The 27,579-nt window shown below is 44.6% G+C and overlaps 1 protein-coding gene across 2 annotated transcripts; it reads left to right on the forward strand.

The window, feature by feature from the left end:
* The first annotated feature begins 373 nt into the window (after positions 1 to 373).
* On the forward strand, positions 374 to 27,122 carry rcc1 (regulator of chromosome condensation 1). 2 transcript variants are annotated; one of them, XM_033045016.1, is made up of 10 exons: positions 374 to 521; positions 3,308 to 3,410; positions 8,270 to 8,460; positions 13,813 to 13,992; positions 16,437 to 16,533; positions 19,302 to 19,424; positions 19,986 to 20,138; positions 24,361 to 24,480; positions 24,993 to 25,145; positions 26,531 to 27,122. In XM_033045016.1, exons 2-10 carry the CDS (start codon positions 3,323 to 3,325, stop codon positions 26,704 to 26,706), a joined length of 1,281 nt encoding a protein of 426 aa, XP_032900907.1. In that variant the 5' UTR covers positions 374 to 521; positions 3,308 to 3,322; the 3' UTR covers positions 26,707 to 27,122. The 2 variants fall into 2 exon arrangements, with proteins under 2 accessions (XP_032900907.1, XP_032900906.1); XM_033045015.1 differs by lacking the exon at positions 374 to 521 and adding an exon at positions 1,174 to 1,302.
* Positions 27,123 to 27,579: the final 457 nt, after the last annotated feature.

Consider the following 27,579-nt stretch of genomic DNA (forward strand, 5'->3'; position numbering starts at 1 on the left):
GATGTTGCCTATCCCGCTGAGTTACTCCAGCATTTTGTGTCGATCGTCGGAGCTAGCTTCTGCCGCGTCCGCTGGTCCATTCCAAAAGGGTGCGCTCTCTTCCATCCCCCGGCGGTGCGCACGCGCGGCGGGTCGGACCAGGGGGGGCGTGCGCTCGCTCTTTCTTTCATTCTACACACTCCCGCAGTGCGCACGCGCAAGAAGGCGGCCAGAAGCAGTGCGCGCGTTCTCGCCCCTTCCTCGCAATGCGCACGCGCGGCAGCGGCAGCAGCAGCAGCAGCAGAAATTGCGCGTTCTCGACCCCATCCACTCCACCGCAGTGCGCACGCGCGGCGGGACGGTCATCGTGTGCGCGTCCTCGCGCCCCCACCCTCACTGTGCGCACGCGCGGCGGGTCGGTCAGGGTCCCGGTGGTGTGCGCGTGCGCGTGCGCGATTGGCAGGCAGAAAGAGACCGGTCTGCGGCGGGCGGGCGGATCGCTGAGAGAAGTGAAGTGGAGTCGAGACAAGACAAGAGAGCGGGTAAATGTAACCTCCCGTCGCTGCTGCCGGGGGTGGCCCCCCCCCCCCCCCCCCCCGTCTCTCCCCGTCAGGGCCCGGCCTGGATCAGAGCCCGGGCGGCAGAAGCAGCTGTTGACCTCCCGCTCGCTGCGGCCTCGTCCTCCCCCCCCCCCTCCCTCTACCGGCTCAGGGCCTGCACGCTCCCGCTGTCCCACCTCCCCATTCCCTTCCTTCACCCGTCTCCTTCTCCCCTTCCATAATCTGTGTCCCCCTTCTCTCATCTCCCTTCCTTCCCCCATGTCTCCCCCTCTCCTTCCCTCCCGCGTGTCCCCCTCTCCCGGTGTCTCCCTCCCTCCCTCTCTCGTCGCGCCTGATACCCTCCCCCCCCCCCCCCCAATGTGTCTCTCTCCCCCCCCCCCCCCCCACCCCATGTGTCTCCCCCTCCCCCCCCCCCCCCATGTGTCCCTCATCTCCCCCCACCCCTATCCCCCCCCCCCTCATGTGTCCCTCTCCCCCCCCCCCATGTGTCCCCCCCCCCCCCCCTTCCCTCCCCCCCCCCCATTGTCCTTCCCCCCCCCCATGTGTCCCTCTCCCCCCCCCCCCCCCCTGGTCCCTACTCCCCACCCACCCAACTTCATGTGCCCTTCACTCACTCCCGTGCCTTCCCCTTCCCCATATGCATCTCCCTTCCGCATGTCTCCCTCCTCCCTCGCCCCGGGCAGCTCATCGCTCGCCTGTTATGGAAGTTTTTCTTTGCTCGAACAGGCGGCCGCATTTGTGGCAGGCGGGAAGTTTAAAAGAGGTGGGCCTGAGCTCCAAGCCCCGGTCTCTGTCCCTTCCTCCCTCCTCACTGGCCGGGCTCGGTCCCCTCTCCTTCCTATGTCTGTGCCTTGGAGCGCAGTATTTGTGACGTTCTAGTCTAATTGTCAGCGATCTCCACATTTTAGTAGTTTTCATATAAGAATCAGAGTTACGCAGTGTGGGCGAGTGCGTGGAGATGACAGCAAACATTTGAGCTTTCTTAGAACTTTAGTTTCCCTCCGGTGGAGTGTCATTTGGATATCGAGTGTTTGTGGCAAAATTGATAAGGGACGTAATTGAAAATTGTGGCCAGTTGGTTTATTTTTTTAAATCTTTGCCGAGGAAACGATGTGTTTTTCAATTCATTGGAATTGTGTTCTTTCGCTTTGAAAATGGATTTGAAAGTAATCTTGAGGGGAAGTAAATAAATCGAGATTATGGGGAAAAGAGAATTGAGGGAATGAATTGTTATGAAAGAGCTGCATTGGCACGATAGCCAAAAGTCAGCCTAATGTTACTAAAGTCTAGACGTGTTTTAAAATATAGGGAGGTTTCACGGCAGTCGGGTCACGACCCATGACCCGTACTGTTGCTACGCTACTCCAAATGGATTACACGCGATGTACTGCAGGTAGGCACTTACCATTGTTTCCAGCGTAGCGGGCCCGTTAAAACCCGCTGAAATTGTCAATTTTTGCGCTGTAAATAATTATGGAAATCGGGATAAGTGTGTGAGACATTTAGCCTACTTCAGAATTCTAAAAGTGAGGAGAAATGACGGCAGATAGAAGCGAAAGCTGAAGGGACAACAACAGACAGAGTGCTTAGCGAACATTGGCCGTTTGCTCACTGCATTTCATCAACTAAGGTGTTTTTTCTTGATTCCTTTGACATCTAAAAAGTTTCAGAAGTGATAAATCTGGCTGTAATTTTTTTAAATCGCCCATAGTTCCCATGGGCTTTTACATACAAAATGAAAACGCATCTGAAGAAAAATTTAGCCAGATTTATCATTTCTGAGAATTTTTAGATACCAAAGGAATCAAGAAAAAACACAAATAATGCCTTACTTGATGAAATGCAGTGAGCTAACGCGATAATCCCCAGTATTTTCAATTCCGATATCTGCACAGCCAATGTTTATCAAGCACTTTAGCTGCTGTTGTCCCTTCAGTTCTCGCTTCTCTATACCTTCATTTCACTTCACTTTTGGAATTCTAAAGTTGGGTACATGTCTCTCACACTTACCCCGACTACCACAATTTTTTCAGCGCAAAAATTCAACATTTTGGCGGTTTTTAACAGGTAGGAAAGTACATGTTTTTAGCATTAATAACATATACCGGAAGTGACGGATGTCCTCCAGATGGATTTAGCGGCTCCGTGCGTCGAGCCCTCTGACCCAGTGACCTTTCGTGCAACCCCCCTACAGCCTGCTGTATTTGCAGTCAGTGTCTTAATGAGAAATTGTTCTAATGATTTAGTGCAATAGCATATTTGAATCAAGAAGTCAGCTTAGAATGAATCTGTCATTAATATGGACCTATTCAGCGTTCGAATCTGGACCTATTCAGCGTTCGCAATAAAAGCAACAGTTATCATAAATAGATGACACAAAGTGTTGGAGTAACTCAGTGGGTCAGACAGCATCCCTGGAGAGCACAGATAGGTGATGTTTCGGGTCAGGAACCTTCTTCAGAAAATTCTATTTTTTATAAACCAGACTCTGCAGTTCATTGTTTCTACTCATAAATAAATGGTTTATTTCACAAAGGTGTTTCTAAAGATGGGAGCAAATACAAAATGCTGGAGAAATTCAGCGGGTTAGGCAGCATTTGTGGAGGGAATGGATAGGTGATGTTTGGGGTTGGAACCCTTCAGACAAGATGGGATATTTTAAACTGAAGAATCTCTGATACTGATGCAGATAAGTCTATGTTATCAAGTCATGCATATGTATTATTGTCTCTATTTAGTCACTTAAACTGCTTAATATTGCTTATCAGGAATTTCAGAATACAATGGCAGGAAAAAAACCAGTGAAGAGGTCTTCATTATCAAAAGATGATGTTGAGAAAAAGCGAGGTGAAGAAAGTAAAAAGATAAAGAGTGAGTATATTTATTCAGCCTGTCAATTACTAATTGTAAAATGCCACAATTATATTTTGTTAATATATTTTAATTATTGTAGTCGCACTGTAACCTGTAAAATATTCATCATTTATTTTCCTTTCTTTGTTGTGCTTGATTATCAAATGTATGTCAATTGATAATCTACCAGTGTTGTCAGTGCTTGCTGGAGAAACAAGGACACAAAGTGCTGGAGTAACTGAGCGGGTCAGACAGCATCTCTAGAGAACATGGATTGGTGAAGTTTGAGGTCAGGGGTCTTCAGAGGCAAAAAGTCACTTATCCATGGTCTTCAGAGATGCTGCGTGACTTGCTCAGTTACTCCTGAACTTGTCTTTTTTTGGAAACCCGCAACTGCAGTTCCTCGTGTCTCCATCTTGCTTGGTAAGAGCTTGGATTCTTGAATTAAGTTGTGTTAAGTATGACTTTTTGTGGCTTGTTGTTAGAGGCCTGATATTACACATTGTGCCAAAGGTGCCAAACTATCCTATCTGCAGGAGCAGTTCTGCTTTATACCAGAACCACATAGATCAATGTAAATAGACAGCCAGCATGAAGTTTGAATGGCATGTTTGGCAGCTCATGGATTAATGGGATGTTGGAACCAGGCTCTGGGAAATGGGATTTATTTTCCATTCATGGTTTGAGAACACTGGTGTGGAGAGGCACCGTTACCAGGATAGTTAATAAAGAACAGGACTATTGCTGAAAGACATGGTTTTGAACCCCGACTTGTAAGTTCAAGTAATTAAATTTGGAAAAAATAATCTTACTATAACTAGATCTGAATATATTTAGTAAAAATCTATTATGATGATCAACAAGCAATTAGATTGTTCTAAAAATCAATTTGGTTTATTAAAGTTAAGGGGAGGAAGTCTACAATCCTTGTGCAGGAAGGAACTGTGAATACGGGTTTAAAATGAGGATAGACACAAAATACTGGAGTAACTCAACGGGACAGGCAGCATCTCGAGAGAAGGTATGGGTGACGTTTTGGGCCGAGACCCTTCTCGACCTGAAACGTCACCCATTTCTACTCTCCGGAGATGCTGCCTGCCTCGCTTTGTTACTCCAACGTTTCTTGTCACTCTACAATCCTCGCCTGGTATGGCTAATTTTTAACTGCCTTCTCCGTTTAGTGATAGTTATGCCAGCGATATCCTTATCTGATATATAAACGGCAATGTTTCAATAGACGTGCGCCTCTGAGTAATCAAGGGTCAGGGAAGTTACTGGGTTAGCTGACGTTTGGTTAGTAGCCCTTCAGTAGTTCCCTGTATGTCTCTGATGTTTATTGGATCTTGATTCTTGATGGCATGCACCTTGGCTTCCAAGGTTTGGTTAAATGGATTTATCCATTTAGCGACTATATGGCAATCAACTAAAGAATAGGTCAGGAATCTAAACAGTTTTTTTTAGTTGTAAATGTGTGAAAGTTTGTAAACATGACAGACTAGGACGTTCAAAGTAAGGTAGAATCTAGCTCTGAATCTTATTGCTCAGAGTACAATGTTATACTGAGCCTCTTGGACTGTACCTTTGCGTAAGATACCAGATACCAAAGCAAACTGAAATCTCTTTTTGAAGGTGATCCTGAGCCAAAGGGTCAACCTTGATCCTAATGAAGCATTAGGACAGGCTGGAGAAGTTATAAGCTGTATTTGTTCTTACATTCTTACTTAAACTCCAGTTATATTCAGTGCTTGTATCGTCAACTTATTGTATTGTAGGCAACCCTCCGCTATCAACAAAATACAGGTTTTAAGGTGCAATTTGAGGAGGGAGTTGGTTTCTTGCAAATTTGTCAAACTTGGAGAATGGGTCATTTTGTTTTGAAAGAAACAGACATCCTTGCCCTCAAATCTTTCTGATACTGGTACTTCTGGCCCAGAGTAGGAGTAGTGGTGAATTAACTGGCCCTGACTGTTCTATGTCAGTGGTCTGTTGGTTGTGTATTTCGCTTCTCTTTTCTAGGTTCAATCCACTGCTTTACAAAGTTGGCTGGGCTGTACTTAACTATAAAAATTGGCAAAAATTTCACTGACAGCTGCTGGTACAATTGCATTTGTTTGCTGGATAACAGAACGCGAGGATAGTAAACTGCTTGCAATTTCTCATGGTTAATTGACAATTAATATAATTTAATAGCTCCTTGGACACTTTTACATTGCACTAGACAATCAATTGTGCATCAGTTCCTTAGATGGCAGGGATCATTCCACCGAGAAAAGGGTGCCAAAGAAGTTGATACTGAGAAACCTCCATGACGCCTCTGCTAACTGCAAGTAAAAATAAAGGCATTTGTTGAAGGCTGTTTAAACTGACTCCACATCACTATCTAGCTTTATGATGTCTGCAGACTCCATTGATGAGGTTTACAAAACAAAAACAGTAGATGTTTCCTGTCTCTATGCATCACACTAAGTGATTGTGCTCCTGCATTATTGTGTTGTGAACATATGCGGGGCTCGAGAGGTGGTGGGGTACTTTGATCCTTTTTTTTTCTTTTAACGGTAGTTGTGACATCACAGCTATTTTCCCTTGGTGTCAGTCTTGCTGGCAGATGATATTGTCTGTTGCGTGCTGACTGCCAATGGGAATCATTTCTGTGTCTTATCCTGTTGTGGAGGCCTCCCTATGTCCTTGGGTTACACGCACTTGAGTAAAAATCTCAGTTTTAAGTGGTGGCCCCGAGGGCTTGAAAGATTGTTTCATGTTGTACTTGCACCTTGTTGTATCTGTTGGCGCCATGAACTGGGAAGTAACTGCATCTTTGTCAAAGAATACAAATCTCAGAAGAGTAAGTAATAAAACAAATTTAGCATCAAAGTGAGTAAAGGCCCCCAGTTCCACAACATATAAATCATAAGTTTTGAATTAAGTTATTTAAGCTTCAGGGCTCTTTGAGTGCTTTGGAGGTCTTGCATTTCACTTTACATTACATTTGGAGGAAATACATTTCAATCTAAGGCATAAGTCCTTTCTCCAGACATTTCGTGCAGAAAGAGCTGGATAACAAAGAAATGTAGAAAATAGGTGCAGGAGTAGGCTATTCGGCCCTTCGAGCCAGCATCGCGATTTAATATGATCATGGCTGATAATGGTTTTTAATGGATTTTAATTGTGCCTGGCCAAAATATCACACACCTATCTCTAAAGAAACCTGTGGCAGCATTATGGAGGGCACTGTAAATGGCTCCATGACGTGCTGCTGTGTATGTTTATCTTGCTGTCACTTGCAAGTTCGATAGTTGGAAATGTAATATTTCCTCAAGTTTCACAAATTAGAAAAAGTTTGGATGTAAAATTGTTCGGCACGGACTTGTAGGGCCGAGATGGCCTGTTTCCGTGCTGTAATTGTTATATGGTTAAAGTTTGGAGCCGCCACATCATTGTAATTAGTGTTTTTGTAAGTTGTGTGACATTAGTTAAGGGTAAAGTTTAAGAAAGAACTGCAGATGCTGGAAAAATCGAAAGTACTACAAACCCACTGACTCCCATGGCTATCTGGACTACACTTCTTCCCACCCTGCTTCCTGTAAGGAATCTACCCCCTACTCCCAATTCCTCCGTCTACGCCGCATCTGCACCCAGGATGAGGTGTTCCAAACCAGGGTATCAGAGATGTCCTGTCCTCATTCTTTAGGGAATGAAGGTTCTCCTCGCGACTATAGATGAGGTTCTCACCAGGGTCTCTGCTATATCCCATAGCTCTGCTCTCACTTCCCATCTCCCCCCACTCGTAACAGAGTCCCCCTAGTCCTCACCTTCCATCCTACCAGCCGTCACATACAACAGATAATCCTCCGACATTTTCGCCACCTCCAACGGGATCCCACCACTGGCCACATCTTCAAGTCTCTTCCCCTTTCGGCTTTCCGCAGAGACCGCTCCCTCCGTAACTCTCTGGTCAATTTGTCCGTTCCCACCCAAACCACCCCCTCCCCTGGTACTTTCCCTTGCAACCACAGGAAATGCTACACTTGTTGCTTTACCTCCCCCCTTGACTCCATCCAAGGACCTAAGCAGTCTTTCCAGGTGAGGCAGAGGTTCACCTGCACCTCCTCCAACCTTATCTATTGCATCCGCTGATTTAGGTGTCAACTGCTCTACATCGGTGAGACCAAGTGCAGGCTTGGCGATCGCTTCGCCCAACACTCCACTTAGTTCGCAATAACCAACCTGATCTCCTGGTGGCTCAGCACTTCAACTCCTTCTCCCATTCCGAATCCGACCGTTCTGTCCTGGGCCTCCTCCATGGTCAGAGTGAGTCCCACCGCAATTTGGAGGAGCAGCACCTCATATTTTGCTTGAGTAGTTTACACCCCAGCAGTATGAACATTGACTTCTCCAATTTCAGGTAGTCCTTGCTTTCTCCCTTTCCAGCTCTCCCACAGCCCACTGTCTCTGCCTCTTCCTTTCTTCTTCCTGCCCCCCACCCCCCACATGAGTCTGAAGAAGGGCCTCTACCCGAAACGTTACCTATTCCTTCGCTCCATAGATGCTGCCTCACCCACTGAGTTTCTCCAACATTTTTGTCTACCTTTTAGCTAAGGGCAAATGTCACTGAGGACTTCAGAGAGAACTCCTGTTCCTGATGAAACTACAGCTGTGGGATCTTTAATATTCAGTTCAGAAGAGTGTTGAAGCTATAGCTTTGTATTTTATATGAAAGACTGCAGCTTAATATACTTTATTAAATAGGTAGCTTTGGTCTTGAAAATTTACATTTTAGTCTGCAAATCTCTTGAATAAACCTCCCTTCTATGCTCGACCAAAACAAGCTTAGCCTAAGGATTCTGCTGGAAGCCTAATCTGCCTTTCTTTCTCCATAGTCTCTCATTCTTCCCACGGGGCAACCCCTGGAATCGTCCTGACGCTGGGTCAGGGTGATGTTGGCCAACTCGGTCTTGGTGAAAACATCATGGAGAGGAAGAAACCTGCTTTGGTCAAGGGACTACCAGAGAAGATTGTGCAGGTGGAGGCTGGTGGAATGCACACTGTGTGCCTTGCACTGTCAGGAAATGTAAGTACAGGAAGCAAGGGCTTGCATTTATATAAGTCAACTCTTATCACCATGGGTGATGCTTCTTGTTTGACATGGGTATTGTGGGCCGAGTAGGCTGTTCCCATGCTGCACTGCTCTGTTTCGTCACATCATTGAACCTCCTTCTAGACCATGACTCCGTTATCGAACATCAGGTTGATGTCTCCACACAGTTACAGGCCTTGTTTCCTCAAGCGATCTCCCTGTCACAATTACCAGCCTAGTCATGCCCAGCCTCATACAGCTCACTGACACCTTTTGCACAAGGTCCATAATCAGGACTGTCTATGCACACTCATTATTTCACCCTGTTATTACCCAACTGGATATCTCCATTCTGGCATGACTCCATTCTTTCTTTGGTCCATTCCCTTCCCACATATATCTGTAACACTGTTTCTTGGACCAGTGCTGACAGGTTCAAGAGGGAACATCTCAGTTTCGGCTGTGGAAATGGTTTTTTTTCTAATTACACTCCTAAAGATTCAGTGTTAACTATTGTGTGCCCTTTGCTGTGGTGTCTAGTGCCAGATAAATAGCTTCTCTACACAATCAATTTGGGATACCTGAAGCCCAAACTTTTTGAAACCATGTTCATGTAACCTCAGTACCTGGTGAGGTGGATGCAAGTGTCGCAATTTTCTCAATGTGAAGTTTGAGGGAATACAAATCAGTGACTCTAGAAGCAACTCATTGGTGTCCTCTGAAAAGTGGCTTTTGTTGTTAAAACTTCCACATAATGAGTTGGGCTTGTTAATAAGTAACTGTTCTACTTCATAACAGCTGTTAATTACTTTCTTTCAAATGCAATAGAAGTATTTAAATCCAGTTCAGTTGGACAATACTGATTTAAATTTACTATTGACTTGAGGGTGAGAAATTTCAGAGCAGCGATATGTGTGAAATTGTATCAGTTTAGTTTTTTTTAAATGCATTATTTGAAAGGAACACCATTGGGAATCTGAGTGAATCATTTACTGTAGGTAGACAAAAGTGCTGGAGAAACTCAGCGTGTATGGCAGCATCTATGGAGAGAAGGAATAGGTGACGTTTCGGGTTGAGACCCTTCTTCAGACTGAATTAGTAATCATTCGATGATATTTGAAATTAACACCCTGAATAGACCCTATTCTTTCCCCCATCATATCGAGCCATCCACAGTGTACAGATGCATGATAAAAGGAATAACACGAATAACATTTAGTGCAAGATAAAGTCCAATCAAACATAGTCTGAGGGTTTCCAATGAGGTAGATAACAGCTCAGAACTGCTCTCTAGTTGTTGGTAGGATGGTTCAGTTGCCTGATAGCAGCTGGGAAGAAACTGTCCCTGAATCTGGCGGTGTGCGTTTTCCCCGATGGGAGAGGGGAGAAGAGGCAGTGGCCGGAGTGCGACTCGTTCTTGGGGCTATGGGGCAGGTACTGCATTGTGGGATTTATACAGGTGGGTGCCCACTGGTCTGCACAGCTTGGCGGACTGAACGGTGATTGATACCTAGATTTAGCCAGTTAAAATAAAACATGTTTCTCAAAAGTGCTCCCTGGAAACAGTTTGAATTGTAATTCTGGCTTTCTTGATTAATGTTATGCATTTGTAGTCTATAGTATAAGTGAACAACAGGCACTCGAGGAATAGCCCACACAGTAAAAGGTTACATTGAAGGACTGGTGCGTCAGTGGTAATATATTGGAGTGGATAGAGTGCAGGTCCGTAACATAAATGAGAAAATTGGGATAATGGGCCATTTTCAACATCTAGCAATTCTCTGCATGAACGATGGTCGTCCTGATATCCCTTCTAAATATCTTGCTCCTTACCCTAAGTTTACATCTTCAAGTGTTATCTATCTCTGATACAAGGAACAATTCTTGAAATACCAACAACAAAAGGCTGCATTCGTGGAGTGAGAAACAAATTAAACATTTTGGCTACGGATCTTAGCAAAAATATTTCTCTCTCCATATTTGTTGTCTCATCCATGGAACATCAGTATTTTATTTTCAACATTTCTCAGGCTCTTTCTTTAAGCCCCTTCTGACTTGTGAGGAGGAATATTTGTTTTATTTGAATGAACTAATAGAAAGTCGCCCAACACACACTGGGTCCTCGTGGAGTCCTTGAGGTGAGAAATTCTCTATTCAGAGCTAAGCTCTAAAGGCAACACAAGCTATATATAAAAGCTAGCTGAGTACTCCTTTCTCTCCTTACCCACTACCCCAAGGCACATTTCCTTTCTGCCTACACTCATTAATTAATCTCTGTGATTTGCAGTATCTAATTTCTCTGGGACTCGTGTACATGTACATCTCTTTAATAAAATTAAAATCTACAGGAGAGAATGGTCAGACAGGACAGGGAACTTGCAGCCCCTTGTGCCAATATCAGCTCTTTAACTGTGCTCTTTGAAATTGCAGTTGATGCTAGTGAGAGACCAACATACACCAGTAAAATACTCTGTTGCCATATAGTGGAATGGTACTGTGCTACTGTTATTTTGCTTGAGCATTATACAATGGCATACATCCAAGGTGGACCATAAGAGGAGCGTAGAGTCCCACCTGTCCAGCAATAATACACGGGAGGTATGGCGGGGCATACAAGACATCACAAACTACAGAGGCTGTGCCACAACGACAGAAGACCTGAGTGCGCCGCTGGCAGAGAAGCTAAATTGCTTCCTTTCCCGCTTTGAAACACCACAACAGCAGCACTCATCTGCTACAGCCCTGCTCCCACCCTCACCTGCCTCCTGTACTACTCCACTCACTGTAAGGGAGCACGATGTCAGACGGGTGCTCCTGGCAGTGAACCCCAAGAAGGCTGCCGGCCCAGATGGAGTACCTGGTAAGGTGCTCAAAGCGTGTGCCCACCAGCTCACCGTCATCTTCACCAGAATCTTCAACCTCTCCCTGGACCAGGCAGTTATCCCATCCTGCCTAAAATCAGCCACAATCGTCCCAGTGCCGAAGAAGTCTCCCATCACCAGCCTAAATGATTACCGTCCCGTGGCCCTCACTCCGGTAATCACGAAGTGCTTCGAGAGATTGGTCCTCCAGCACATCAAGGACTATCTCCCTCCAGACTTCGACCCCCACCAATTCGCCTATCGCCCAAACAGATCCACAGAAGACGCCATCACCGTAGCTCTCCACTCTGTGCTGAGCCACCTGGAGCTGGGGCAGAGCTACGTCCGGATGCTCTTTGTGGATTACAGCTCAGCTTTCAATACTATCATTCCGGACATTCTCATCGACAAACTGGTCACTCTCGGCCTCCCCACTCTCACATGTGCCTGGATAAAGGACTTCCTCACCAACCGGCCCCAGACTGTGAGACTCGGCCCCCACCTCTCCTCCACTCGCATGTTGAGTACCCGCTCCCCACAGGGCTGTGTGCTAAGCCCCCTCCTATACTGTCTCTACACCCACGACTGTAGTCCGGCCCACAACAACAACTGCATCGTCAAGTTTGCTGACGACACTACAGTAGTTGGACTCATCTCAAGGGGAGACGAGGCAGCCTACAGAGAGGAAGTCCTGAAGTTGACAGCCTGGTGCTCAGAAAACAACCTGGCTCTGAACACCAAGAAAACAAAAGAGCTCATTGTCGACTTCAGGAGGCACAGCACCGACTTAGCCCCCCTATACATCAACGGCGAGTGTGTGGAGAGGGTCTACACCTTCCGGTTTCTCGGCGTCCTCATCTCCGCTGACATCTCCTGGACAGACAACATCACAGCGGTCATCAAGAAGGCTCAGCAGCGGCTGCACTTCCTGAGTGTCCTCAGGAAGCACAACCTGGACTCCAACCTGCTGCTGACCTTCTACCGCTCGTCCATTGAGAGCCTGCTGACATACTGCATTACAGCATGGTACGGCAGCTGCACCATGGCAGACAGGGAGAGGCTTCAGAGGGTAGTTGGGGCAGCACAGAAGATCATTGGCTGCCCTCTCCCCTCCCTGATGGACATTTACACCTCCCGCTGCCTCAGCAGGGCGAAGAACATCATCAAGGACAGCTCCCATCCTGCATTTGGCCTGTTCGACCTGCTGCCCTCAGGGAGGCGCTATAGGTGCATCAGAACAAGGACAAACAGACTCAAGAACAGTTGCTTTCCAAAAGCCATAACCTCCCTGAACTCACATGTACTGACTTCACAGCCTAACCCCCGGACTTCCATCTATCCACCTACTGTAATTTGTACTGTAACTAATTGTTTTAAATATGTGCAATAACCCATACTGTATATAGGAATCCTATTTATTCACTCTATTCATCCATTGTCTTTTTATAGATATGTATATAGCGCCGCAGAACTGTGCACCTTATCTTCCCCCCCCTTTGTTTTGTTTTTTGTTTTTTGTACTAATTACATGTCTGCACTGAGTACGAGCTGCTTTTAATCTCATTGTACATGTGTATAGTGACAATAAAATGGCATTCTATTCTATTCTATCTCATCACCTGTGTTACCCATTGTTATACTGCAGCAGATTTGCTAACTGATACTCCTGCACCCATATCAGTATACCAGAGGTGGGGGTCTTGTACGGTTGTAGAAATGTGCATAGTTCTTGTCAATACACAACTTGGAAGAGTGAGAGAGCACTAGTATAGGGAGCAGAGGAAAACTATAGGATGTTGTTGAGCCAGAGAATTTTGTTTGAGTTGAGATGGGAAAGCTGTTAAATTTCATTTGGCGTAGGTGAGGCTAAGTCGAGATTTAATTGAGTTGCATTAAAATTTTGATTGGCTTAGACATGGTGAATGGGGAGAACTTTTTGCCCTGAACAGAGATAATTATATTTAGCTTAATATTATTGACTGGTAAAAGGATTAGAGAAGAGTTGAACAAGCATGAACTTCAAAGGAAGGGATTAGTTTAGATGGGGCATGTTGGTTGGCATGGACAAGTAGGGTCGAAGGGCCTGTTTGAAAAGCTGTGTGATTTGTCAGGATTGAACAAAGTGTTTTGTTCTGTGTCAGATGACTTTGTGCCTTTTTTTTTTACCATCACAGGATGTGTTGAAGTACCTTAATAATCAATGAAGTTCTTTTGAGAAACAAATGCAACACACCTCAATTACTGAAAATCTTAATTAAAGGCTTAAAATTCTGGAAGTACCTGGGCAGCATTTGTGGAGAGTGAAGCAGTTAATAATGCAGCTCAATAATCTTTATCCAAACTGTTCCTGATGTAACATTGGGTATTCACTGTTCAACTTCCACAAACAGTGGAGAAATAGTTGACCAAATAAGTGCTAAATATTATCCATAACTACAGCTTTAGCAGACTGGAATGACTCGACTGACCTTTTTTTAATCTCCAGGTTTACACGTTTGGCTGCAATGATGAGGGTGCGCTAGGGCGCGACACGGCGCAGGATGGGTCCGACATGGTTCCTGTCCAGGTTCAGCTTGATGAACACGTGGTCCAGATTTCTGCTGGTGACAGCCACACTGCGGCTCTGACTGAAAGAGGCCAAGTCTTCATATGGGGCTCCTTCAGGGTGAGTTGTGGGAAGAGTAAATGGGAGATATAGTTTAGTTTAGTTTAGAGATACAGCGTGGAAACCAGCTTACCGAGTCCGCACTGACCAGCGATCCTCGCACATTAACACTATCCTACACACACTGGGGACAATTTACACTAATACCAAGCCAATTGGCCAACAAACCCGTACGCCTTTGGAGTGTGGGAGAAAACCGAAGATCTCGGAGAAAACACACAAACTCCGTACAGACTGCGCCTATAGTCGGGATCGAACCCGGGTCTCTGGCACTGTAAGGCAGCAACTCTAACGCTGCGCCACTGTGCCGCCCAAACATTTGTTGAAGTAATCTAAAATTTTGTTCAATTTTGAGACCGCCGAAAAGGTGGGTTCGTAACCAAAATATATAAGTTTAGGCACGATGAATAGCCAGTGTTGGGTACTTTAGAAAATGTATAACCAGTCATTAGGATCAGAACAATGTGAACAGTTTCCAAAGAACTATTTGTCCAATAAAATTGGGCTTGATAGAATGCTGTTTATTTCACAAGATATTGCTTATTGATGTTTATAATGAACATAGTGAAATTGTAACGCATAGCAACACATTATCAATGGCAGCAGATAGGTTTGAAAATTTGAATTGATCTTTTTAAAGTTATGTTGGCCTGAAGATCACACTGGAAAAGCCAAATATATTTTAAACTCAGGATGTTTTATTCGCATTGAAACTTCCAAAATAGGGAAACTTATACATTGAATCTTTTAGTAATTTTCAAATGCAAGTTGTATAAATACATTTTGCATAATTTACAAAACCCTGGGGAATAATTGTATATCTCTTCTGAGTGCAATTGTCAATGGGTCAGCCAGCACCTGTTGACATTGTAGGATCATTTTGTTAGACATATTGTCTCCGTCTGTTAGAGTTATGCAGCATGGAAATAGGTCCTTCGGTCCAACTTGCCCATGCTGACCAGCATGCTCCATCTACACTAGATCCACCTGCCTGAGGTTTTGATCTCCAGAATTCAGTTCTTCCTATCTGGACTCTAGTTCTCGTCTTGGTTCATTTTCTTCACATCTGTGACATTTCTGAAGTTCTTTGCCATTTAAAAGTTTTGTATTTCCATCCACCTCATATTCTCAGGCAATGATTTGAAATGCTGATTATTTTACTCTCCGTAGTTGATGCCTGACCTGAATATTTTTCCTGTTTTCTACTTTTAACAATGTTTTTCAAAAATCAATCCTAGATTCTATGGGCTGAATGGCTTACATACTTCTGTGCTTTGATATTCTAGTTCACTTTCAGGCATTGAGTACACAGGCATTGAGTCTTATGTTAGGCACCAGTGCCTGTCAATCTTAAGGAGCGGTTATTGGAAGGGTGACAGCCAGCTGCTTCGCACATTTGTTCAGAGGGAGTCACTGAATGTTTTGTTCACACAAAGGACAGTACAACGCGGAAATGTTCATTTCTTTTACACCTGCTTACTCTTCCCTCACCCTCCCTCTTTCCCCAAACAAGAAAAGTACTGTGGCAGCGTGCTTAACTTTTATGCTGCAGAAAGCCACTCAGTCTGTCTCCTAAAACAGCAATCTTGTTTACTTAATCCCCTATAGCCCTTCAATTTATTCTCTCAAATCCATCAGCTCCCTTTTGACACTCTGTGGATCAGTAACAACTTTCAGGACTTAGTCCTCTCTTTTACCTTGCTTTCCTTACTCAACAAATAAAAGTTAAGTTGTAACCATAATCAAACTGAATGATGAGATCGGGCTTGAGAACCAGAAGCAATGAATACAAATGCCATCCAATTGCTGCCTGGTATGTCAAACTGGTCAGACTCATTGTTAATCCTAGGGGTGTGTTGCCAATTGGAATGTTTACTCTGTCCAAACTACCTGGGATTCACTGTCCTAGAAATAAATGAATACTTAAATACAGTCCTTTTCATAACATCAGGCTGTTGGTAAAGACTGCCGAAAATTAAGTACTTTTCAAATATAGTCATGGTTTTAATCAGTAGATTTCCACGCAGTATACTGGAGGAAACAACATGACCATTTATTAGCCAGAAATGTTGTTACTTGCAGGGTTCCCCTGTTTCCTCTCAGCATATTGCCACCGAGTATTTATGGTCTGCCTGTGAGGCTTTTCATTGGGAAGATGGCACCTCGAATGTTTTGCACTACTTTGGTGCTGTGCAAGGCAGGCTAGATGTGCTCCAGCCTCTAAGATAAGGTTGAACCCTCTCATATTTGGATGAAAATGCTGTAGACTGAGCCAAAATTGACATTCTTTTATTCTTCATTATTTATTCTTTATTTAAACCTTTCCTCCTAATTGTAATTTTTCATCCTTCCTTGAAAGTATTCTCTCCTTGAGGCCCTGTACATTTACAACAACTTGTATGATTTTGAATGTACTTGATGTGTTTAAATTTGAAATTTTGCAGGATAACAATGGAGTTATTGGACTATTAGAACCCATGAAGACCAGCCTTTCACCACAGCGGGTGCCCATTGATGATCCAATTGTTAAAATTGTCTCAGGTGAGAGAGAGCCTAGTTAATTCAGGTCCACATGACCTTTCTGTTTCTGATATAATGGGCACAACTTTCCCTATCCCACTGCCAACCCTCAAGTCTTTCTGGAAATTAGTCACCCAGAAACATAGAAATTAGGTGCAGGAGTAGGCCATTCGGCCCTTCGAGCCTGCACCGCCATTCAATATGATCATGGCTGATCATCCAACTCAGTATCCCGTACCTGCCTTCTCTCCATACCCTCTGATCCCCTTAGCCACAAGGGCCACATCTAACTCCCTCTTAAATATAGCCAATGAACTGGCCTCAACTACCCTCTGTGGCAGAGAGTTCCAGAGATTCACCACTCTGTGAAAAAAGTTTTTCTCATCTCAGTTTTAAAGGATTTCCCCCTTATCCTTAAGCTGTGACCCCTTGTCCTGGACTTCCCCAACATCGGGAACAATCTTCCTGCATCTAGCCTGTCCAACCCCTTAAGAATTTTGTAAGTTTCTATAAGATCCCCTCTCAATCTCCTTAAATTCTAGAGAGTATAAACCAAGTCTATCCAGTCTTTCTTCATAAGACAGTCCTGACATCCCAGGAATCAGTCTGGTGAACCTTCTCTGCACTCCCTCTATGACAATAATGTCCTTCCTCAGATTTGGAGACCAAAACTGTACGCAATACTCCAGGTGTGGTCTCACCAAGACCCTGTACAACTGCAGTAGAACCTCCCTGCTCCTATACTCAAATCCTTTTGCTATGAAAGCTAACATACCATTCGCTTTCTTCACTGCCTGCTGCACCTGCATGCCTACTTTCAATGACTGGTGTACCATGACACCCAGGTCTTGCTGCATCTCCCCTTTTCCTAATCGGCCACCATTTAGATAATAGTCTGCTTTCCTGTTTTTGCCACCAAAATGGATAACGTCACATTTATCCACATTATACTGCATCTGCCAAACATTTGCCCACTCACCCAGCCTATCCAAGTCACCTTGCAGTCTCCTAGCATCCTCCTCACAGCTAACACTGCCCCCCAGCTTAGCGTCATCCGCAAACTTGGAGATATTGCCTTCAATTCCCTCATCCAGATCATTTATATTGTAAATAGCTAGGGTCCCAGCACTGAGCCTTGCGGTACCCCACTAGTCACTGCCCGCCATTGTGAAAAGGACCCGTTTACTCCTACTCTTTGCTTCCTGTTTGCCAGCCAGTTCTCTATCCACATCAATACTGAACCCCCAATGCCGTGTGCTTTAAGTTTGTATACTAATCTCTTATGTGGGACCTTGTCGAAAGCCTTCTGGAAGTCTAGATACACGACATCCACTGGTTCTCCCCTATCCACGCTACTAGTTACATCTAGTTAGAAGGAGGTAATAGTCATAAATGCTGCATTTAACAGTTCCTTGGATATTAAATAAATCTCTTTTGAACTGGATTGGCCAATTTGTTTTAGCTCGGGTATTTCTAGTGGGGCTACATCTGCAGGGTTGCTAAATGCATCACACTGCATTGCATTTCTTTTGTCCCAATAAGGAGTTTGAACGTGGTATTATGTGTGCTGCTGTCTGTGGATCATCCATCTGCATTGATGCATTTGAAGTCATTGCCCAGAATAACCTGTTGGCAGCAGCAAAATGCACAGACCCAGTAGCATGTTAACATTAGAATCTCTCCCCTAGCAAATAAATAGTGCTCTTGATAACGCAACCTACCAACATGACAGATCTCAGTTGCCTTACTGCAAGAATCAAGTCTCAGCAACTACTTTCCAGCCAAATTGTAAATGTGAAGCCTGAGAGTTGTACTCCCTGTCTAAAAACTTAACAGCCAACGCTCCAGTTCACTTTTGAAGATGTACCCCACTATCTGATATGCCATATTTCCTGTGGGGTAAATCCAATAGATCTAATAGCATGCATTAAAAAAACAAACAAGTTCTTTAGGTACTGTCAGTGTATAAATATCAACCAACAAAATTAAACGATGACACATCTTCTGGGCGTTAGCTACGTCTAGAGCCTGCCATATACTAATGATAATAATAATAATGGATGGGATTTATATAGCGCCTTTCTAATACTCAAGGCGCTTTACATTGCATTATTCATTCACTCCTCAGTCACACTCGGTGGTGGTAAGCTACTTCTGTAGCCACAGCTGCCCTGGGGCAGACTGACGGAAGCGTGGCTGCCATTCTGCGCCTACGGCCCCTCCGACCACCACCAATCACTCACACACATTCACACACAGGCAAAGGTGGGTGAAGTGTCTTGCCCAAGGACACAACGACAGTATGCACTCCAAGCGGGATTCGAACCAGCTACCTTCCAGTCACCAGCCGAACACTTAGCCCATTGCGTCATCTGTCGTCATCTAAATTGCAACATTAACTATATTGGGTCAGCAGGTTTTGGGATGTCTAAGGTGTTGTATGAATGCACACCTCTCTAATGAGGCCTCAATAGGCCCGACTATGGGTGGACATGGGATGGGGACTGGACTTTGTGCCTTCCCTCATAATGGGAACCATTGTGGGGGGATGTTTTTATGTTTACATTTCTTTATTACTGTTATGTTTGTATTCTTTCTTTATGTGCTGCATTGGCAAGAAGCATTTCCCTACACCTAGGTGTATGTGACCACTAAAATAACCTTTGAACCTTTGAATGAGGCAACTGTATTAGGGTTGTGAAATTCTAGAAATGTCCACATAAGTGCTTGCTCAAAGCGAGCCCTTTGCTCATCTTGGTGAATGAAAAATATATTTTTGTTCCTTTTAGGGAATGATCACTTGGCAATGCTGTCTCTTGACGGTGAGATTTTCACTTCTGGCTGTGGTGAGCAGGGACAACTAGGAAGACTGGCAGAATGTTTCACAAACCGAGGAGGACGGCGAGGTCTAGGTAAATACAAATTCTAAGTTACAATAGGGATACGTCAGAAAGAGGTCATGTATCTTCTTGGATATTGGAACACATTTGATTCTTAACAGTACAAAATCTGTAACCAAATTATTTGGTAGCCCCCCTTTTAAGGTTAATTGTTGTCTGCTGTAAATTCTGTTGTCAAGCTCATTGGTTATCCAAGCTGGGGTTGTTTTCTTCGGGGGGGGGAAGGAGACGGGGAAGATTAAATTAAGGTGTAAGAAGACACCAGACAGGATAAACAGGCCAAGAGGCCAGTAACAAGGAGGCATAAAGTTAATTGCTAGAATAAGAAGAGCCGAGACGGTGTTTTCTACCATGAGTGGTGAGAGTCTGGAGCTCACTGTGTGAAAGAGTGGTGAAGACACTCATTTACAAAATACCTGGGTGAACGCTCAACAAGCTGCAACTTGTGGGCAGTGGAGGTACAGGTGGAAAATAAGGATTAACCTGTTGTGACCGACGTGTCATGATGGCCCAAATAGCTGTCTCGTGTGCTATAGTATTTTACAACATCTATTTTTGCTTCATTTTGTTCAGAACGACTGCTGATTCCCAAGAACGTTCGCCTCCGATCCAAAGGGAGTGGGAAGGTGAAATTTACTGATGTTTTCAGTGGTGCCTATTGCACATTTGCAATTTCGAAGGAAGGCCACATCTATGGTTTTGGACTCTCCAACTACCATCAGCTAGGTGAGTAGAATTGAAAAGCATTTACCACTCATTATTTAGATGTGCACCAATGCAAACCAGAACATTGTTATCCTTTCTGCCTAAATACCACTAGGAATTAGCATTTATGTAGTGTCTTAGAATCTGGTTCTTGTGTCAGCTCTACAACTAAATTCGACCAACGATGTTTTTGTTTTTTTGGTCTCAGTATTTCTTTTAAAATCTAAAATCCTTTCAATCTCTCCCTTGAATACAATCTGTAACCTGCCCTCCACAAACCTCTTGAATAATGTCAACGATTCTATACCCACTGGCTGAAGAAATGTCTTCTCGTTGCTCTCCTAAGTAGCAGACTGTTTATTTTGAGAATGTGAGTCCTTATTCTTGACATACCAGGCAGGGGAAGAACTCTGCCTTTGGCATCGAAGGCTTGTCAACACTTTAATAGAGTAAAATGTCGGCAGGTGTTTCACAGGGGCATTATCATCCAAAAATAACTTTGCGGCACAGTAAAGTGGAAATGGTGATAAAGGCTTGGGGATGAGGTCGTTTTAAGGAGAGGCAGAGGTGACTGAGGAGGAAGTTTGAGTTTAATACCTTGTCCTGGAAGACTCGGCTGCCAGCAGTAGAGTGATTTTAAAAATCAAGAATGCATAAGAGGTGGGATTGGAGGGTTGAAGTGATTTGGATGTCTATTGGAGGTTGCAGGGATGTGGACTTTATTTTTTTTTAAAAGGGGGACAACATTGGTCAGTGAACGTGAAATGGTGGGAATTATATTGTGGCATGAAAGTTCATGATTCACTCGTGAAAAGCCCAAGTTGTCATTCACCACATGTCCACTTGCCCTGCTGAGTATGAATTAGAAACATAGAAAATAGGTGCAGGAGTAATAATAATAATAATAAATTTTATTTAATGGGTGCCTTTCAGACATCTCAAGAACACCTTACATAGTAATCGGAATAACATATAATCGGAATATAACAAGTAATAAAGACATCACAGAGACACAAATTAAAAACAGAATTAAATCCAAAAACAGAAAATCAAAAACACAGTGTGAAGAGGGAGCAGCGGCAGCCAAAGTGCGCCAGCGTCCACTCTCCCTTCACGGCAGCCATCTTCGACACAGACCTACAGGACTACAATTAGACAAAAAAAATAATCCCCCCACAGTGGATAGCACTGTGGGGGAAGGCACAATGTCCAGTCCCCACCCCATGTTCGCCCCAAAGTCAGGCCTATTGAGGCCACCGCAATTGCCTCTACGGAGGCCCGATGTCCCTGGCCGTTCTCACCGGGTGGTCTTGCCCCGGCGTCGGGAGAGTCCTTTCGGCGGCTGGGCCACCTGGAACGGCCGCTTCCTGGTTGGAGCCCGCGGCTGCCGAAGCCGACAAGGCCGCGCCGGTTTGGAGCTCCCAGGCTCCCGATGAAAAAGTCGGCGCCGCCTCTCCGCACTGGCACCTCGCCGCACTGCCGCCTCTCCGCAAGCCGCCTCTCCGCTCCGCAGACCCGCAGCCCGGAGATGTTGCTCTCGGCGGTCCAGCTCGCCAGAGCTCCAGCGCGGCGACCTAGGCAAGGCGTCGCCCGCTCCGCTCCAGCGCTCCAACCTGTGCCGCCGCCGAGGCCGAGGTGCTGGGCGGTCCCCGCCACGAAACGGCGCTCCAAGCCAGCTGGTAGGCCACGAGGACGGGTCGACGGGCAGCCCGGAGAAAAGGCTGCCACACCGACCAGGTAGGGACCTAGAAATAAAGTTTACACCTACCCCCCACATTAAAAAGACCATATCCCCTACAAACAAAAAAACAGGACTCATTAAAAACTATAAAAAAAACGAATTTAAAACGGACGGCTGCTGGCTAGCAGCCGTTCACCAAGATGGCTCCTCCTCCTGTGAGTAGGCCGTTCGGCCCTTCGAGCCTGCACCGCCATTCAATATGATCATAGCTGATCATCCAACTCAGTATCCTGTACCTTCTGAGCATTCTGAGCATTTTATAAATTAAGCATTTATAAGACATGGCAAATCAAATAAAATATATTAGACAATGGGTGCAGGAGTAAGCCCTTCGAGCCAGTACCGCCATTCAATATGATCATGGCTGATCATCCACAATCAGTACCCTGTTCCTGCCTTCTCGCCATATCCCCTGACTCCGCTATCTTTAAAACCTCTATCTAACTCTCTTGAAAGCATCCAGAGAATTGGCCACCACTGCCTTGTGAGGCAGAGAATTCTACAGATTCACAACCCTCTGTATGAAAAAGATTTTCCTCATCTCCGTTCTAAATGGCTTACCCCTTACTGTGGCCCCTGGTTCTGGACTCCCTCAACATCGGGAATATGTTTTCTGCCTCTAGCGTGTCCAAACCCTTAATAATCTTATATGTTTCAATAAGATCTCCTCTCATCCTTCTAAATTCCAGAGTATACGTGCCCAGATGCTCCGTTCTATCGACATATGACAGTCCCGTCATTCCGGGAATTAACCTCATGAACCTATGCTGTACTCCCTCAATAGCAAGAATGTCCTTCCTCAAATTTGGAGACCAAAACTGCACACAATACTCCAGGTGTGGTCTCACTAGGATCCTGTACAACTGCAGAATGACCTCTGCTCCTATACTCAACGCCTCTTGCTATGAAGGCCAACATGCCATTCGCTTTCTTCACTGCCTGCTGTACCTGTATGCTTACTTTCAGTGACTGATGAACAAGGACCCTCAGATCTTGTTGGACTTCCCCTTTTCCCAACTTGACACCATTCAGATAATAATCTGCCTTTCTTTTCTTGCCACCAAAGTGGTTAACCTCACATTTATCCACATTAAACTGCATCTGCCATGCATCTGTTCACTCACCCAACCTGTCCAAGTCACCCTGCATCCTCATAGCATCCTCCTCACAGTTCACACTGCCACCCAGCTTTGTGTCACCGTGTTACCAGAAGAATACTCCATTACCAGAAGAACGATGTAACACGTTTAGGAAACATATGCCATACACAAGGTGTGGTAGTACATTGGACTAATCAGCAATGGTTTCTCCGTAGACATGTCTCAGCAGTTGTCGTGGTATTCAGCAGCTCTTTTCCTACTTGACCGTGCTGCTGATCTTGCACTCCATCTTTATGTAGGTACAACGGTGCCTGTATTTACTATGTACACAGTGCAAGGCTCCGTAAGAGCAGTGAAATCCATGTGCTCGTCTGAAGCGGATCAAATTGCTCTTTGTACTTGGTAACCTGGAAGGTGTTTGATGTACAATTATCCCTAACTTCAGGAAAAGAGCTGTGAAGTGGGGTTAATCTCTACAGCTCTTTTACTGCTCCTGTGTTTATATTGAGCTAAATGGTCTCCTTTAGTGTAAACCAAAGATAGCTCCGCTATAAGATCTTTGGTGTAAACCTTTCCACAGGAAGCCACTTTGAAAGAGCTCTCCATTCTCCTGCTCTTCCCCATTAGTCCAGCAGATCGTGCCATTTCCAGTTTGTACTGTTTGTCCTCTGCAGAAAAATGCTGTTGCAACTCTCTGAATTTTATCTCGCATCCAAATAATTCGCTGTATGCAAGGGTGCTTCCTCCATGGTACAAATGGTTCTTTGTCTGGATCACTTTAAATCCTTGAACTGGTTGATGGGCCTTCCGTGCGAGGGAGCAGTTTCTCGTAAATGGTACGGGATTTAAATAAATATATGAACTCTGTCATGTAACAAATCGTTTTGTCTACCGTAAGGAAAATGATCCCAGCTTCTTCCCATGACCGAAATGTCATCCATAGTATCATTCCTCCTTTGTACACTGAAGATCTTAATGTCCTTTCCAAAATATGACCAGAATTAGATACAATATTCTGGGTTAAACTGTTATGATCATTGAAAGTTGAATATGCAAGGGCATCATGTTTAATATTCCAACATCCTTACCAGTGTTGTTACTGTATTTCAGCAAGGTAAATAGACCTGCCTTCGGAAGGTATTTGTGTGTGGTCAACAAGTCAAGCATAAACTCGGCCCACAAGAGCTAATCATAGTTGTTGAATGGTTTTGTTGATGCTCATTATTAAGGCTATATTTCTAGAATGGCAGATTGGATGATATTCCAGAAATTGGTGGATCGAACCATCCAGGAGTGACTGCTTTCAGGGGAGATAGGCCACCAGTACGTACAGAGGGAATTTTGCGAGGTGTAGAGAGAATGGAAGGTATATGTAAGCTGTGCTGTCTTGTTTCTACCACAGGAACACCAGGCACATCCTCCTGTTACTCGGCACATAAACTGAGCGCATTCAAGAACTCGGGCAAGTCTTGGGCCAAATTCTCTGGCGGACAACATCATACCTTGTGCTTGGACTCTGATGGTAGGTATCACAGCAGAGGGGGAAAGTGGGCTTGCAATGGGCATCGGTTTCCATTTCAGTTTAGTTTTTAGATAGTGTGATGATAACGGCCTTCGGCCCACTGAGTCCGTGTCCACCATCGATCACCCATACACTAGATCTATGTTATCCCAGTTTTGCATCCTGCACACTAGGGGGAATTTACAGAAGCCAGTTAACCTACGAACCTGCACGTCTTTGGGACATGGGAGGAAACCGGAGCACCCACAGAAAACCCACGTGGTCACAGTTAGAATGTGCAACCACTACATTCAGCACCTGTAGTCGGGATTGAACCAAAGTCTCTGGCGCTGTGAGGCAGCAACTTTGTACTGTCCTTTCTCGAAACCGTTACAATAGTTGGCAAGGGTGGCGAAGTTTCACAATTCCTCCTTGGACCCTGGCTTTTATTATACCGAGTTATACATGTGGTGTTTTATCATGTTTCCCTCTTGTCATCTTTAATTTCTAACTTGCCTTTTTTTATGTTAAAGGTAAAGTATACAGCTTGGGCCGAGCGGAGTATGGACGCCTAGGGCTGGGAGAACGTGCCACAGAGAAGAGTACGCCTACTGCCATTCAAGGACTCCCTGCTATCGCTGAAGTGGCTTGTGGAGCTTCTGTTAGCTATGCCATCAGCAAGGATGGTAAGTGTTTATCTTTCCTCTTAATTGTCATGTTTGCTCCCCACTTTAATGTAATGAATCAAATTGGAATTAACAGATGACTCGCAGATGAATTAAGATGCACAAGAACAGATTTTGAGATCTGACTGAACCATTTAGCCAGAGTACCATCACGGTTAGAGTGGTCCTGTTTTTGTTGATACTTGTCTGTATGGAGTTTGTACTTTCACCCCATGACCTGCATGGGTTTTCTCCGGGAACTTCAGTTTCCTCCCTCACTCCAAAGACGTACGTCGGCAAAAAAATGGATCCAAAAAAATATTTTTAAAAAGTAAATTGTCCCTAGTGTAGAATAGTGTTAATGTGTGGGGGCTGCTGGTCGGTGCGGGCTCGGTGGGACGAAGGGCATGTTTCTACGCTGTATCTCTAAACTAAACTATACTTTTCCAGAAGTGGAAGCTATGCGTGAATTAGGAGTTTATCCAGGTCAGACAGATACAAAAGTTTCCACAGCTCAGTATGAGGGAGAACCTTCCCATCTATTGTATCTGGTAATAAAACTGCATTGAATTTAAGCCCTGTAGCAGGCCCATTGGATTTATACTCTGCTCAAGCCTCCCTGACATCCTACCAACCCTATTAACACAAAGAACGGAATATCATTACCGCATTGTTATGGACAGCAGCAACTGTAAGAACAAACAGTAGCAAGATAAGATCATATAGCCACATAATATTTCCATTATTCAATGAAATAATGGCTGATCTTGTGCTGCATCCATAATTCTGCCCCATACACTGACCTTCACACTCTCAGACCATTCACAAATCACAGCCTTGATTATATTGAGTGTATCAATAGGTCAGGACCTGCAAAGGTTTAGCTGCATAAAAGCATTTTTTAAAATCGTCCAAACTTGATCTTGATATTCCCCAGACTGTGCCTCATAGATTCAAACTTGCATCGAGTGGCGGGGAAAAAGCCTTAATATCAATTTGTGTCAACGCTGGTTGACAATTTATGACCCAATGAGAGTTTCCTGACTTTAATTCAACCTACATTATATATAGAGACACAAGAGACTTGCAGCTGCAGGAATGTTAAGCAAAAACATGTAGCTGTAGGAACTGAGTGGGTCAGGCAGAATCAGGGTAGGAAAATGGGGATCACTTCCCTGCACAGATGCTGCCTGACCTAATGAGTTCCTCCTGCACATTGTCTTTTGCTGCAATATTTAAGTATGACTGCAGGTTCTCCCTCATACTGAGCTGTGGAAACTTTTGTATCTGTCTGCTTCATTAACCGTGAAATGCATGGGCTTCCTCCGTCCATGAAACTTGCTGCACAAGTGCTAGAATTGAGTTCACCTTTGGCCCTGATGCATTTTGGCTTTTCCCGGTTCTAGGTCGAGCCTTCGCCTGGGGCATGGGGACAAATTTTCAGCTGAGCACAGGCAACGAGGAGGATGTGTGGAGCCCCTTCCAGATGACGGGTCAGCAGCTGGAGAACAGAACAGTCCTCTCCGCCTCCAGTGGAGGCCAGCACACTGCGTTACTTGCAGCAGACAATGGAGAGAGCTGATGCATTCGGCCGGCCGCTCCACACTAAAACCTACTGCTGAAACAAACCTCGACCTTTGTAAAGACTGAGCCCTGCACTTTCCCCACAACCCTGAATGCAATGTTTTGTTATTACAGGAATTGATTTTATCTTGTTCATTTGTTTGTTTTCTATAACCCCCACGGAGTACACGTCTCATCCGGACCTGGAACCTGTGTACTCTGCTGTGTCATTTTATTGTATTGTTCCTGATTTTTATTGAAGCAAGAACAAGAAGTGTTCGCTTTGATATGAATTGGATTTCATTATGTGAGAGCCATTATTTTATGTTAAATCTCTAAGTTTTTTGGGTGGGAATGGCTGGGCAGGCAAGTAGAAAAGGAAAGAAAAATATTCTTTTAAAATCTAATAAATCTTTTTGTGATAGTTTTCTATAAGATTTTTGTATTTCTGATCCTTTTGTAATCCGACTGTTGGTGGCTTGAATATGTGCGGTGCATCGCGTGTGGCCCCTTTAGTTAGGATGCCGCAATTGTGTTCTCATTTGTTGCAGCTTTGCTCGAGGTGCTCAGTTGGTAGTAAGATGAATTTTCCAGTAGCAGGGGTCAAACCAGGAAGGGCACATTTTAGATCCTATCCAAAAGAGGCTGGTTGTATGAAAGAACATATAAAACGCACAAGCAGATTTAGTTATAACGTTCAAACAGAAACTGGATGAAAAGTTAGTGATTGTAATGCAGTGGCAGTGAAAACAGAAGTTAACGAGCGACAGAATTGCCTCCATGGCTGAGATAGTATGTGGATTCCAGATGTTCTATCTTTCCTGGTGTCACATTTGCAGTGAGCAGTGTGGCTGAGATTGTTCTGGGGCCACGCCCTTCAGTATGTCCAGCG

This window comes from Amblyraja radiata, chromosome 27 (genome assembly GCF_010909765.2).
Source record: "Amblyraja radiata isolate CabotCenter1 chromosome 27, sAmbRad1.1.pri, whole genome shotgun sequence".
NCBI classification, from domain to species: Eukaryota; Metazoa; Chordata; class Chondrichthyes; order Rajiformes; family Rajidae; genus Amblyraja; species Amblyraja radiata.

What these genes read in the sequence shown, in the direction of transcription:
- rcc1 (XM_033045015.1), top strand. Translation starts at nt 1,177, where the DNA reads ATGCATCTCCCTTCCGCATGTCTCCCTCCTCCCTCGCCCCGGGCAGCT. An exon ending in AATTGTTAAAATTGTCTCAG is followed by an intron (nt 16,534 to 19,301) that starts GTGAGAGAGAGC and finishes TGTTCCTTTTAG; the next exon opens with GGAATGATCACTTGGCAATG. An exon ending in CTTGTGCTTGGACTCTGATG is followed by an intron (nt 24,481 to 24,992) that starts GTAGGTATCACA and finishes TTTATGTTAAAG; the next exon opens with GTAAAGTATACAGCTTGGGC.